Below are 16308 nucleotides of genomic sequence, written 5' to 3' on the forward strand. Positions count from 1 at the left end.
AAGAAGAACTTGAAAGGACTTTTTGTTTCAGAACTTTGCATTAATGATAGTGATTTAGTTAAAACAAATGAAGTTATTAAAAAAACAAACAAACAATATGCCACTACACAACAATACAAACGACGAAGAAGATTAAACTTTTCCTACATACAAAAATAAAAATTTATCTAAAATCGAGAATTTTCCCTGAAAGTGTAATTAAAATAAAACTCTAGCAAACATTTCAGGTATAGGACCAACAGCTGTCGTCAGCAAAGTACAAAAAAGACAAAAAACAATAACAATCTAACTAATAACAAAAACTCATCAATAAAAACAGACGCAAAAATGAAAAAGTTATTAATCCATCCCGTCTCGACCCTTTAGCTAAGACGCTTAACGAACTCTTAGAAAATTAGAAGAACTTTCATGAGGTGACAAAGCAAATACTCTTTCATTATCGATTTTTAATTGTATGTCTATCAAGAAGCTCTCGATGGCGAGTTAGATGTTTCATTGTTTCCTTTTAGTCTTTTCCTTAATTCGCAGATGATGACTGTTTGACCATATGAGTTTGGGTATAAACACCCAAAATTTATTAGAATAACTGTTTACACAAACGTTCCCGTTTTATGTAACTGACTTTTTGCATACACAATAATGCAGGATCCCACGCCACCTAACTAGTAGGCTTTATACAAAACATTCTCAAAAGACAATACATATTCAGGACGAGTTTTAATCGCTAATATCTGTTCTAAAAACATACAAAATTCAATGGATTAAACAACAAGAAGAAAGATAATTTTATCAAAAACAGAGGTAAGGAACTTTAATTACAGAGAAAGACACTACAGAGAACGAGACGCTAAGAACAGAAAATCTTACTAAAGATAATAAAAGAAAAATAAACATACATATAATACAAAGTGTTTTTTGACAATAGAAAAAAGTTTCTGTGATCAATTAAGCTGATTAAACACATAACGAGAAAGTTAGACCGATGTATTCTTTGATTTTTACAAGAATCATTTAACTTGTTAGCGATTTCAAGTTTATAAAATAAGTTTATTTATTTAAATAAACTTGTTTAGTTTATATATTATATCCAAAGGTATAGTTATTGGGCCTTATAATTATGATGAACAAAATGGTTATCTCAAAATTTTGATCGGACAATTTTGTGAAGAAAGGGGCGGGGGAAGGGGCGTAGTTCCCCTCCAATCTTTTTGGTAATTTAAAAAGGGCAACACAAGTTTTAATTTCCATTCTAATGAGCCCTCTCGCGTTATTCTTGGACCACTGGATCGTTATGATCACACCAGGAGGGGGGGGAACACGCATCCGTGGTCTTTCTTCTGGCAAAAATACAAAATTTCACATTTTTGCAGATAGGAGCTTGAAACCTATTAAATAGGGATTTTCGATACGCAGAATTTGAGGGTATTATTTTCATTAAGATTCTATGACTTTTAAAGGTCATGTCCCCCTTTTTTGAAAAATCAGACAAATTTTCTCAGGCTCGTAGCCTTTAATGGGTAAGACTAAACTTAATTAAGCTTATATATTTGAAATCAGCATAATAAGCCAATTCTTTTGATATTTCTACAGTATTTCTAAAAGTATTCTTTTGATATTTCTACAATTCTTTTAAGTTTTACAGTGGTCAATTTATTTATAAGTTTAGTTTCTCAAATTCCAACAGGTTTAACTTCAACGGATTAACGCTGAATTTTACGAATTGATTCAACGGATTTAATGGAAAAGTATTTTGTAAAATGTTAGGACTATATAAAAATACATTTCAGGAACTTGAAATGATATAACGGCACACAATACAGAGCTAAAAATTGAGCAAAATACTTGAGATTTCATAGAATGTACAGAATTTGGCAATGTCTGGATTGACAGTCACAGTTTTTTTCCGCTTTTTTCTCGTATTTGTATATCTAAGATCAGCAGGGTTTAGACTTCTTCGGGCTTGACTACTAAAAAGAAATTATTTACGATCACACCTGACAAAAAAGGAAAATGTTCCAAATTTAATAGAATACCGAATTTAATTAAATAAAATTATTTAATAAATAATAAAAAAAAATAGGTATTTTACCATAGAAAACCTACTTTATCTAATTTACCATGTTTCAGATAGAATAAAAATTCGATTATATTCTTTCAAGGGGGGGGGGAAGGAATTCAGCAATTTCGGGACCCCCCCCCCGAACTATTCCCAAAGACTTGTAGGATTATTTCAATTTCTTTTTTAAATGTCTTTATTAGTTCTCATACATTTTTTCGAATCTATCCTCCCCCTCATCCCCAGAAAAAAAAACTAACATTAGGCCAATAAAAGATTTCATATCCATCGAATAATATCAAGAAGAGTCTTGAAAAAGGAATGGTTATCTTTGCAAGCAAACAATATTTATACAAAAACTAAACTACTGGCTAGTTGACTAAAATACTAATCTAACGCCTGCCTTATAATTAAGCGACAATAGTAACAATTAATGCATTTAAAAAGTCTTGTACTAAACCTAATAGAAAAAAAAATTAATGAAGATGACGAATAAATAGTTGTGTATAATAACTGCATTGCGTAGCTCAAAAATGTGGTTTCATTTTAGTATGCAGTATTCTTCGACTAAAATAAAAACATAAAATAATCGTTCAACACACGAATTAGATTACTAATAGAAATGATAATATAGTAATAGTAAAATATCAACCAGTTAAATATACAAGATCTGATAATCATTTATTACCCACTTAAAGAAAATGACGAAACAATGATTAAAAGGAAAACAATGATTTCACAACAAATTGATTCGGTAAATTTTTCGTTATTCATGTTATTGACTTATGAATAAAGTCAACATACCACTCGGTACCTTTTTTATGCTCTTTCCAAATATAATAATCATTTTTGTCGGAAATGAATTTTACCCCCACCCCTATATATACCAATTCAGGGTATATATTTGCACATTAAGGGGGAGAGGGCAAATTTTATTTCTGATGTAAATGAGAGGTAAGTTTAACCTCCCCTCCCCTAATGTGCAAATATATACCCTGAATTGGTATATATAGGGGTGGGGGAAAAATTCATTTCCGACAAAAATGATTATTATATTTGGAAAGAGCATAAAAAAGGCATCGAGTTTTATGTTTACTTTATTCTTAAGTCAATAATATGAATAACGAAAAATTACCATTGATTCAATATATTCTTTGAGCAAGAGGATACAGATAGATTTTTGTCATTGTTTATTGGGAATGGTTGAGATAGTAATATTCCGCTACCTCTATGACCTATTCCATAACTCCCGTTAAGGTAATCTGCATTTCTGTACATAACAAATGGGTTAAAGTCCCCTTAGAGGGAACACTTCCAGTTTCTGATAAATAAAACAGCGTCCTGAGTGATTAAAACCCAAGTAGTTACTTATTTAATACAATGCCTCGTGCTAGTGCCTCCGTTTTTTATGTCATGCTAAATTATTATGGCGATTAAAAAAGGGCTACAGAAGACCTCTACAATTAGTCTTCCCTAATTCTTATGAAGCAAATCTGCCCCGATAAATATAAATGAAGGATAAAAGTCCCCTACATGTGCCTAATTCACTTTCTAACTAATGAAATAGTTTTCCGTGGTGCTAAAATACAAACAGTTGTTTATATAAAACAACGCCTTGCGCTATTTCCTTCATTTTTTGTTGTTGTGCCAAACTAAATATTTATGGCGAGTGAAAAAGGGCCATAGAATACATCTATGACCGGTCTTCCCTAGTTCCTATCAAGTAAATCTTCCTCTTTAAGCACAAATGAAGCACGAAGGTCCCCAATAGGGGCCTAAATAATTTTCGAACTAATGAACTGGCTTCCTGTGGTACTAAAACACAAACGGTTGTTTAGATAAAACAACGTCTAGTGCTATTATTTTCATTTTCCATGTGCAACGTTAAATATTTTCGGCCATAAAATACGTCTATAACCAGTCTTCCCTAACTCCTCTGAAGACAATCTTCCTCTGTAAAAACAGATAATGGACAAAGGTATCCTACAGGAATCTATTTTATTTTCCGACTAAAACAAAGTCTTTCGTTGTTAAAACACAAAAACTTGTTAATCTAATACAATGTCTTCTTTTATTACGTTGATTTTATGTTTTATTATGTTGATTTTTTTTTTGTCTATATGCCATATAGAACAATAGGGCCGTTTTTTCACTCATCAAAGTGCTAAGATCTTACATCTTTTGTCAGAAAACGCTTAAAAGTGAAATCTTTGAACAAAGATCTTACATCTTTTGTCGTTTTTGTGCAAAAGTCTTTCATCCTTCTGCTCTGATCAGCGGTCTGAGAACAATGATGAGTAGATCATCAAAGTTCTCTTATCATTGTTCTATATGACAGAACAGTGGCGGTCTCCACACTTTTTGCTAACATCAGTGAGCTGTAAGATCTTAGAACAAAGACGAGTTAAAAAACGACAATCTTTGCAGAAAGATGTAAGATCCAAGTGCTAAAAAACGGGTCTAATTATAGTTATTAAAAAAAGGGTCATAGAACCTTCTATGACCAGTCTTCCCTAATAAATAAATCTGCCTCTTAAAATACAGCCGATGGATAAATAGGGGCGGGGACCTATTTCACTTTATAACTACAAAAAAAAGACGAAGATACGACTTTTGATTTTGGGCAGGACAAAATGAGCAGGAAATACCAACTAGAAAGCTTTTTCAGGTAATCAGTTACCACGTACAACTCCCTGTGAAAGTTGTCACAAGAATGTGTTCTTCAGACTCCCTTCGGAGGAAGTTTCTAGTTTCTTACGCGGTTGAATTTGAATAATAATGATTGGCAGCATATCAGCTTTCGTTAGCGCTCCGAGCTCTGTTATTTAAAAATAAGAAGCGATAGAAAGATTGATTAACTATAATAACAAAAATTTCATAGAGCTATTAACAAAACCGTAAATAAAACAATGAACATTGTTTCACATTTATAAAAAATTGGTAAGAATAAATTTTGGGCGAAAAAAAATATAGAGAACAAATTGTTCTGTTTAAAGTATTAAATGTAACACATTCTTTTGATTTAAAAAACAGTATGAACAAATGAAAAATAATATAGACATTCGGAATTCGACAGCTTTTAAATAAGATTCATATAAAAACTAATTATGAAACATTCAATAATCACGACAACTTTTGTACATACTCAACAATTTGTTGTTTAATCAATGTAATAAAATAGCAGCAAACAATTTAAAAGTCAAACAACTAAATAATAAATGAAAAAATAAAAGAAGTGAGTATAGGTGTACACAGCCTAGGCATCAGAGGATGCAAAAAACTGTATATTTAGGCACAAACTCCCAAATATTATGAAAATAAGCCGCTCTATACAATAATATTCTTTTTTGTCGGCTAAGTGTTCTTAGATAGTGTGCAATTGAATTTTCTTTTTTGAAAACTTTCACTTTATTACTTTTTATTCCCCCCTCATTATCCTTATAAAATTCAGAGGGTGGGGGATTAGAGGCATTTGTAAGAGGAGGGTATTTTGACATTTAAGTTTATATTTGGGCACAAAAATCTTGAATATTATAAAGACTGAAGCGTTTTGCACAATGATTTTCCAAAGAGTTCTCGGATTTTCAGCACGTAACAACTATTTTGTGTGTGCTGAGAATCATGTGTCTTTGTCCCCTTTTGTCACCGGGATAAAACAAAAGCAGCATAACAGCGATGTAAATCTAAAAAATATGCATAAAAACTGCTTAATGTAGCGCTGCTTCGTGTCCATAGTATTCCAAGGCCTTTGGGCGATATACTGCATTAAGCAGGAAAGACATGTCTCAATTTTCCCCGTTTTATGGTTATAAAGGGAACAATTGATCTTATTCCTAAAGCTTATCTTGTATAAGAGGTATTTAAATATTATTAGTCACGCTAATAGCCTATTAAAAATGCACTCAGTGGATAGGAGCCAAGAAGAGGATTCTTAGGATTGTGGGAATACTGACTTTCGACAAAAAATGTCCCTATAAGTTTTGGGCATAATGATATAATGCATCTTGAAGCTTTACTAAATAACCTTATTAAAAATTTCTCTTTTATTTTCATTTGCCATGATAGGAACCTAATTTTCAGGTTTAAAAGTTGACTCAACCCTAGTGTATATGGCATATAATGCATGTCGTTAGTTACGGAAAGGGAAGAAGTTAGAACCACTGAGAGGAAAGAAGGTACAAAAAAGCTGATCGGAAGATATTTTGGACTTAAATTTCCTAATGATTTCCGCTGATTTCCTACTTTTATAAATTTAGAAAAAAAACCATCAACAATTATAAACAAATTAAATATTTGAGCTCTCGGAAGTCAATCTGAAAATGTCTCTTCAACGTACTTTTGATATTTTGGTATCATAGCAGTTAATTTACTCCTAATTTTATGGCCATGAGGATATTCCTTAGGAATAAAGAATATTACGGATAGACCAAAGAAATGATTTTTAGTGCCTGTCAAAAACTGAACTTTTAGGATCCATTCCAAGGGCTTTGGGCGATTCCGGACAGGGCAATTCCAGTTTATATAAAATATTTCTCCATACTCAAACACATAAACAAGACCACATATTTTCCATCAAATAATTTATATTTTAAAACCTGAACAACCAATAAACTTTCCTTTAAGAGTTTCCATTATTCTGTATTTTATGAACTTGGTCAAATTTGCTAACCAGTGACAATCTTTAGCTAGTCCCCACCAGGCAACGCAACATCATTCTTAAGAATTTTAGTCCACTTCCCACTGTTCAACATTTCTTTAAAGAAATACTCTACTGTCCATGGACGATTCATTTTCAACACTGCACACAGAAATGTCTAATCCTAAAATTATTTAAGCAGAGCGGACCTGTTGCCATCGAATCTTGAATACCATCACTTGCTGAAAAACCCAACCCCAATATTTTGTTTTCTGATTTTTGGCAAGTAGGTACAATAGTAGGGGGGGGGCTTTAGGACCAAGTACAGTCCCAAAAATTCAAACAAATATTAAATACTCAAATATTCTTAACATATTTTTCATCAGATAATTTGTCAATTAAGATAAAAACCACTAAGAAATTTTTCATCAATTGTGTCTGTTTTTTTTTTTTTTTTTTTGAGAACATGGTCAAATTGGCGACAGAGCCCCTAAGTAGGTATGGAAAACGGTAAGATTAAGATTATCATTGCCGAAAATTGTAAATTCCTTAAAGGGCTTCACGCTCAAAATGGCAGTTCTCAAGTCAATCCAATAGAATGTTTCACAGAAGAAGGGAAAATCACTTACACGTGCTGCGAAAATACATACATTTCATAATAAGTGTATCCTAAGTAAGTGCAACAAATGACTTCAAAATATTCCTCGGGCAATATAACTAGGGGAATTTATCTTTTATCAGACAAAAAAAAGTTTGAAAATTCAACATCCATTTATACCTGGTAGAAAATGTTAAACAATATTTTTTAGATAATTTCGGAGACCACACTGCCTTTCCATGGCGATAAATAAAAGTTAAAATAGGGATAAAATCCTTTTAATAGATAGTATTTCACAAACAGTGATAGAAATTCACAAAAATACCAGATATTTCGGTCACATGTGCAGAGACCATCATCAGTAGTCACTGACGGTCACTGCATATGTGACCGAAATATCTGGTATTTTTGTGAATTTCTATCACTGTTCGTGAAACAATGTCTATTAAAAGGATTTTATCCCCATTTGAACTTTTATTTAACAATATTTTTATTTTCCCTTTCTTACGATTCAGGTAAGAAAGGTTCCGATTCTAGGATAAGGCTACGATTCAGTAAAAAAAGAGGTCAAATTTCAAATCCCTGCCCCCTTTCTCTTACCCCCCCCCCAAATTTATTAATCCTCTGAGAAAAAAGGTAACTTGAATTTAAATTCAAATATATACGTTTATGGGCATAAATACAAGAAGCAATGACGCCTATAAAACTCTTCTCCCCACCTGTCCTTGCCTCGAGGTAAAGAATATCCCCAACAGCAAACTTTGAGTTAAGTTATGGCAGATCAAGTTATGGCAGAAATTCTTTTTTAACCCTAAAACTGGGTCTATTGACATATTTGATTTACGCTTTGCGGCCGGGTATATCCCTTTAACATAGATACCGCTCTTGATATTAATAATACAGTCTATCTCAACACTGACAATACAAATACAAAAGTTATTGAACTTAAAAAAGGCACTAATACAAATATGGACTAGTGACAAAGCAATGAGGTAGACACTTTCAATAGCAAGAGATCAGCTGTTCTTCTGTATCGCCTTTTCGTATTCACCAATTTTGACGAGTACTTTGAGAATACCTGAGAATTTCAATGTTGGTCCCAGTTTATTACCGGTTAATGTTTTGATTTCATTTTGAGACAGTTTGAGCAATTTCTCGCCAGTGATATTCTAAAAGTAAAACTTAATAAATATAGTAAAAGTATATATAGTATAAAAATATATAGTAAAAATATAATAATAAACAATTATAGTAATAAATATATTAAAAATAAAACTTAAACAGACACTAATTTTGCAGACGCAGAGACATCTAAGAGTGAAGGGAGTACAAAACTGAGAAATAAATTTAGATTAGAAACAGTTGAAAGAGTATTTGGAGGATATAGGACACAAGCATTAGAGGTACGCTCAAAAAGAGAATTATAATTAATATTAATCCACTATTTATCATTAGTTGCGTTTTGAAACTTCAGATAATTAAAGAATTTTGTCAATTTTGTGTATTATTGTGCAGAAGGAGTAATTTAATTCGAGTAGGAAGCTTTAATATCGTTTTTAAATCCAGCCGTGATTTTTGATTTCATGATAGCCTTATTTTTTCTCTATACTTTTTCTGTTTGTAAGTTTTCTCAGTCTTGTTTCTCAGTTTTTTGTTAAATTTAGTACTTATGAATAAAGCTATTTCATTGAAATAAGTGGAGATGATACCAAATATATACTCCTTTTACTGCTTTTGAACATACAGTAAATGCAGTTCGCATTCTGCCTACTAAAAGCATAAGAATGATTAAATTTGTAGCTGAGTGATTTTAGGAAGACAGAAATGAAAAATAACTAAATATCAGCAATGACAATTGTCTTTTGCAACGCAGCACAAGAACGCACCGTTGATTTTTGAATTACGAGCTTGGTGGGATTAATGAAAGATTTGGGAGCCATGGCTAATTAGAGTAAAACCAATACATATAGTCTCTTTGGGAGGCAAAGCTGGCATTACTTGGACTATCTGTTTTGGCTTTTCTCTTTCTACATTTAGCCATGTCTTGATGCAACCTACTGCAAAATACTTGAAAACTTCCATTCAACTTTTCCAGAGTTTCAGATTTATTAACTTTTTCAGAGTTGGATAGAAATGATCCTTTTCCCTTCTTGATGGTAGTCTATCATCCATTCTAGAAGAACTAAGGCATATAGGTATACAGTTAGGGTGAGATAAATATAGTAGGTTCCTAGGCTAATAATTAAGATGATCCCTATGACTAATCATTCTTTTTCAACTATGAGCCAACAATCAATCAGCACCACAAATAAACTTTCCTTTATGTATACGTTTAATAGACATAAATTACATCTTACAATCAACATAGCTAAATAAGAGCCAAATTGATGAATACAGAGGAAATGACATTTGTGGTTATATTGCCCTTTATTTGGATATTAATTTAAAAAACTTGTTCCGTAAAAGAATTTTTCAAAGAAAAGTAAAGAGCTACATAAAAACAAAGATGAACAGAAAAGAATTCAAATACTTTTTCAAGCGTAAAACTACCATAAATCACCATCAATAAATAGATAAAATACAAAATGAACAGTAATTACAATAGATGACCGATTGAAACTCGAAACAAGTAGAAACAAAAAGGAGAAACATCTAATAAAAATTTTGAGATAGCCATTTTGTTAAGCACAGTTAAAAGGTCTGATAATTATGTCTTTGTGGATGACACCCCCCCCTCCATCCACACACACACAGCCCTCAGCGCAAGGGTTGTAAGTCATACCCCGAGGGCATATAAGGTTTTTATGGAAAGGGAGGTCGTATACACTGTAGAGTGGGCTCATTGGACTGCAATCAGATGTTCTAGTGCCCTTTTAAGAGTCAAAGTGATGGGGGAGGGGCAGCCCCCCCCCCCCAAACACGAAATATTTTCCCCAAATGTATCCGATAGTAATTTTTAGATTTGTTCAAAATTTCAGAAGAAATTTTGAACCATTTGTTTAAAAACAGTCCAAAAATCATGTAACAAGGCTTTTGGGGTTTACAGAATCCACTAGAATCTGGAGGTAAGGGTTGTAAGTTATGCCCCAGGAGAATATAAGGTTTTTTATAGAAAGGGTGGTCGTATGAACTTCGAAAGGGGCTCATTGGATTGGTAACAAAAGTTCTATTGCGTTTTTCTGTTTGCGTCATAGTTCTAATGAATCTATGACGACATTCATTATCTAGTATATGAAAATGCAGTTCTCTGTAAAACATTGATTTTGTAATTAAAAAATATTGCCCCAGTCCGCCCAATTAATGTAATTATGCCCCAGTCTCGTGTAAAACATTGATTTTGTTTCAAATGTTTTTTTTTTAATTACAAAAGCACGTATTTTCCAGTGCCCAGCTATCTTAGTAAAAAATAAAAAAAAAAAGAAAAAGAAAAAAAGGAAAACGGATGCTCTCGATGCAGAATATCGTAGTTCAAGCGACCTTTTTTGTTTTTCAAGCCAATTGATTTCCTTCACTATTCAAGCAAACCTTTTGCTTTGTCATAATAGAAATGCTGCAATCTTAACTACAATGGTACAATGGTAAGCATATGTGCTTGTAACTTGTGGTTATGGTGGCTGGCATTCATCAAGATTGGCCATAAAAAATGTTGTTTTTAGTGGAAAAATTGATTCTATTTGAAATAAAGAAATTTTTAATTACAAATGGCACTAGATCTAGTAATTTCCTTTAAAATGAGCCATTGAACAACTCTCTACGATGTTCCAGTGCCAAGCTATCTGTGGAAAAAAATGCAAAAAAAAGATGCCGTTTAGGCAGAATGCTTCAGCAGCTGCCGCTTTTTTGATTTTCAAGCCAATATGAATCCCTTGCTGTTCAAGCCAAGGGACAGAAAGTTTCTTATATAAGGGTTTAGGACAAGGCGGTTCTAATAGTGTAATGTTTGTTTTGATTTGACTCTATTTTTAAGAGTTATTACGGGCTATTATATTTCTTAACATTGGACGTAATCGTCTCTTACTAGATTGCTAGCTACCGCTGCAACCCGGATCCGGCAGGCAAAATACATGGGAAACACATCGTTCTTCAATCAATCTAATTATTAGATTAAATAAAGGATTATTTGTACTATCTTTGGTTATTTTTAAGAGGTTGTAGCCAAGGAGCCTTTTATTAAGCTCCTTGATTTTCAAGCCTTTTATTACTTCAGTTACTATGGCCTTGAGCTCATTCCTTATGTAACTTGTCAACGAATTACTATAAAATTCTACACCTTTGGTCCTTATATATGCTTCATGATTCGTTATTTATTATAAAACTCACTAAAAAGGCATCTTAATACTTAAGCTATGTTCTAAAAACTACTATTATTTATATTGAACGTTGACGTCATTACTTTTTGTATTATGACATCAGAATTATAAGCATTTTCATCTGAGGTAACGTCATAATATGCGTTTTTCTATTTATGTCATAGTTTTAATAAATCTATGACGATATTCATTATCTAGTAAATAAAAATGCAGCTCTGTGTAAAACGTTGATTTTGTTCTGAATGTTTTTTTTTTAAATAAAAAAGCACGTATTTTCCAGTGCCCAGCTATCTAAGTCGAACAAAAATGGAAAAAGGATGTTCTCGATGCAGGATATCGTAGTTCAAGCAACTTTTCTTGTTTTTCAAGTCAATTGATTTCCTTCACTATTCAAGCAAATTAACTACCTTTTGCATTGCCATAATATAAATAGTGTAATCTCAACTACGATGGTACAATGGTAAGCATATGTGCTTGTAACTAGTGGTTATGATAGCTGGCATTCATCAAAATAGGCCATAAAAATGCAGTTTTTAGTGGAAAATTGATTCTATTTAAAATAAAAAAGAATTAATTACAAATGGCACTAGATTTCAGTAATTTCCTTTAAAATGAGCCATTGAAAAACTCTCTACGATGTTCGAGTGCCAAGCTATCTGTGGAAAAGAAAAAAAAGATGCCGTCTAGGCAGAATGCTGCAGTAGCTGCCACTTTTCTTGATTTTCAGGCCAATATAAATCCCTTGGTGCCAAGGGACAGAAAGTTAATTGCATAGAGGTTTCGGACAAGGCGGTTCTAATGGTGTACTTTTTGTTTTGATCTGACTTTATTTTTAGGAGTTATGATGGGTTATTATATTTCTTTAACATTGGATCTGATCGTCACTTACTAGGTTGCTAGCTACCATTGCAACCCGGATCCGGCCGGCAAAATACATGGGAAACACCTCGTTCTTCAATCAGTCTAATTATTAGATTAAATAGTGGATTATTTGTACTATCTTTGGTCATTTCTTCAGGTTTTAACCAAGGAACCTTTAATTTATGTCAGAACAGAGTTTACTTTTAGTTTCCATTAGCCTTCTTCGATTTCCTTTAGCCTTCTTCGAATATCTAAGAAAGTTGGCCTTGTGAATGGGTCAAGCGATGTACAGCTTTTCACCAATTGTAGAAGTGTTTTAGTGGAATCACTAGTCCTTTTGACCAAATTTTTGCTAAAATGCTCGAAATCCAGACAGAAATCTTCAGTATATTCAAAATCTTCTGCAGATTCTTCAGAAATAATTTCTGCTAGTAATATACCAAATGAATATACATCTGCTTTTATACCATAAGGCTTACTCTTGGTAACTTCAGGAGCCGACCTTAAGAAATGACCACTTGACCCATGATCAAAGATTTCTTGTGGGGATCCTAACCTAACTGCAAGGCCATAGTCACCAATAACAGCCGTTCCATCTTTCTTAAAAAAGACGTTGTCAGATTTTAAGTCTCGGTGAAGTACTTGATTTTCGTGTAAGTACTGCATGCTTTCAACAATATCAACTAAAATTTTCAGCCTCTCTTCCTCTGTCATTGGGAATGCCATGCGAGACTGTAATGTCCCTTTCTCAGCATACTCCATAATAAGGCACCATTCATATTCATTATGAACAAGTCCATAAAACCTTAAGACATGGTTGTCTTTTAACATCTTCATAATCGATGCTTCATGCTTGAGTATTTCTAAACTATCTGTTTTGTTGCTTCCCATTAAGCTCGGTCGGACAGTTTTAACGGCTACTTTTGTGCCATTCAGCTCCATGAGTGATACTTTTCCATTTAAGCCTTCACCAAGTTTTATGTTAAGATCATCGAGCCATACATCACTGCCAACTTCATTCTTGAATTTATGTAAAACCATTACAATAATATACTTATGGAATTATTTATGTCACACGTCAAGTAGCAAGAACCTAACAAAAAATTAAACTAATTTAAAAAAATTTTGAGGTATTTTTCTAGTTTTAATGAAAAATATTGAAATTTTTACTCAGATACCATAAATATTTTTGCAGTTTACATAATAACTTTAGCAATCCTGAACTGAGAACAAAAATAAAATAAAATTCTTTGTTCAAAGATAAACGTGTATAAATATTGCATTCACTTATTACGTCATATATGGTTATACGAGAAAAAAACAATCCCTTTTGTATCTTTTCAACATATTTTAAACAGTAACCTTTTCAATGTGATTATAAAAAACTTTATTACGAATTTATTATCATGTCTTATATTTAATTTATTTTTCATAAGTCTCCGATGGTACAATGGTAAGCATACTAGTGTTTACAATAGCTGGCATTCATCAAGATTGGGAATAGAAAAACAGTTTTTAGTTAAAAAACTTCCAATTTAATTAAATTTTGTTTTTAATTAAGAAAGGGACCAGAACTTTTAATTTCCGTTCGAATGAGCCCTCTCGCGAAATTCTTGGACCACTGGGTGGATACGATCACCCCTGAAAAAAAGAAAACTAATAAACACGCATCCGTGGTTTTTCTTCTGGCAAAAAATACAAAATTCCTTAAATACAAAATTCCTTAAATTCAAAATTTCATAAAGATTCTACTACTTTAGGGGTTATTTACCCCTTTTTCGAAAATAAGGCAACTTTTCTCAGGCTCGTAAATTTTGATGGGTGAGATTAAACTTACAAAACTTAAACATTTAAATTCAGCATAAAAATACGCTTCTTTTGATGTATCTGTTGGTATCAAAATTCCGTTTTCTAGAGTTTCGGTTACTACTGAGCCGGGGCACTCTGACTATACAGTTCTTTACCACGACCTGTTTGATGTCTTACGTGTCTTAGGCATTTTAAGCTAGCGTTGGTAATTATTACTATAGATAAAAATCGTTCCCATAAAATCATGTGTTGAGAAGTTAGAACCTAGCAAAAAACCAAACTAATTTTAAACTTTTCAGGCATTTTTCTAGTTTTAATAACAAAATTAAATTAATGCTCACACACCATAAATATTTTTGTAGTTTACATAATAACTTTAGCGATCCTGAACTGCGAACTAAAATAAAATAAAATTGTCATGTCTAAAGATAAACGTGTATAAATATTACATTCTTTTATTACGTCTTATATGAGGTAATAAGTGAAACTAATTAAATTTTCAAGTATTTTTCTAGCTTTAATTAAAAAACTGAAATTATTGCTCAGACGCAATAATTATTTTTGCAGTTTACATAATAGCTTTAGCAATCCTGATCTGAGAACTAAAATAAAATAAAATAGTCTTGTCAGAAGATAAACGTGTATAAAAATTGCATTCACTCATTACGTCATACATGGTTGCAACCTATGATTCTGAAGTCATCATTCATCAAGCTTGTACATGAAAATACAGTTTTTTTAGTAAAAAGTGATTCTATTTTGAAAACCATTTGTTTTTTGATTTCAAAAGGCACTAGACATGGAAATTTCCTTTAAAATGAACCATTAAACAGTTCTCTATGATTTTCCAGTTCCCACAAATCCGAGTTGAGAAAAAACGAAAAAATTGCCTTTGATGCATAATATCGTAGATCAATCCACTTTTCTTATTTTCAAGCCGAAATATTTTCTTTGTTGTTCAAACCAAGACATTGTAAGTTTCCTGTATAGGAGTTTTGGAGAAGGCGGTTCTAATAGTGTAGTTTGTGTTCCTATTTGACTCTATTTTAGGTGTAATGGGTTATTGTATTTCTTAGTATTGGACATGATCGTCTCTCACTAGGTTACAAACTACCGCTGCAACCCAGATTAGGCCCCGTTTTTTAACACTAAGATCTTACATCTTTCTGCAAAGATTCTCGTTTTTTTTCAACTCATCTTTGTTCTAAGATCTTACAGCTCACTGATGTTAGCAAAAAGCCTGAAAGATAGCATCTTTATGCCATATAGAACAATGATGAGAGAACTTTGATGATCTACTCATCATTGTTCTCAGACCACTGATCAGAGCAGAATGGTGAAAGACGTTTGCACAAAAACGACCAAAGATTTAAGATCTTATTTCAAAGATTTCACTTTAAAGCGTTTTCTGACAAAATATGTAATATCTTAGCACATTGATGAGTGAAAAAACGGCCCTATTTTTTCAATTACTATTTGCTATAGTTCGTTCTTTACTTTAAAAAGACGAAAAAAGTCAATTTCACGTCGTCCGATTTTAGCTTATTTCTTATGCTGTAGATATTTTCGACACATCAAATTTACCGAGTATTTATAGTAAGCGTTGGACTATATAAAGGGCATCATGAATACTAACAAGGCGGTTCTAATAGTAAACTTCTTGTTTTAATCTGACTCTGTTTTTAGGAGTTATGGGTTATTTTAGTTTTCACTATGGGGCGTGATCGTTTCATGCAGTCTTGCGCAAAAAATTGTTTATGTTGATTTTTTTTAAATTACAAATGGGTTTAACCCCATCAATTTCCTTTATAATGAGCGATTAAACAGAACTCTACGGTGTTCCAGTGCCAAGCTATCTGAGGTGGAAGATAAAAAAGATGCCGTATATATAGAATATCGTGATTTCAGCCACTTTTCTTGATTTTCAAGCCAATATATATCCTTTGTTATTCATTCAAAAGGGACGGTAAGTTTCCTATATAGGGGTTTTGGGAAAGACGGTTCTAATAGTGTACTTCTTGTTTTGATCCGACTCTAT

At 32.4% G+C, this 16308-nt stretch overlaps 2 protein-coding genes across 3 annotated transcripts in view; both read right to left on the reverse strand.

The window, feature by feature from the left end:
- Positions 1-7730: 7730 nt before the first annotated feature.
- Sfmbt (Scm-related gene containing four mbt domains) overlaps positions 7731-16308 on the reverse strand; it is a 100089-nt gene continuing 91511 nt past the window's right edge. Inside the window, exon 12 of one of the 2 annotated variants that reach the window (XM_089108267.1) lies at positions 7731-8459. In XM_089108267.1, the coding sequence (XP_088964393.1) occupies positions 8307-8459 (153 nt within the window). In that variant the 3' untranslated portion in view covers positions 7731-8306. The remainder of the gene's footprint in view (positions 8460-16308) is intronic. The other variant, XM_089108268.1, reaches the window with a different exon arrangement.
- Positions 12642-14460, reverse strand: LOC148955604 (dual specificity testis-specific protein kinase 2-like). The gene is given in 2 exon segments (XM_089105024.1): positions 12642-13488; positions 14441-14460. Coding segments are annotated over 2 exon segments (867 nt in total).

This window comes from Artemia sp. Qi Xiang Cuo, chromosome 2 (assembly GCF_049724085.1).
Source record: "Artemia sp. Qi Xiang Cuo chromosome 2, ASM4972408v1, whole genome shotgun sequence".
NCBI lineage: Eukaryota > Metazoa > Arthropoda > Branchiopoda > Anostraca > Artemiidae > Artemia > Artemia sp. Qi Xiang Cuo.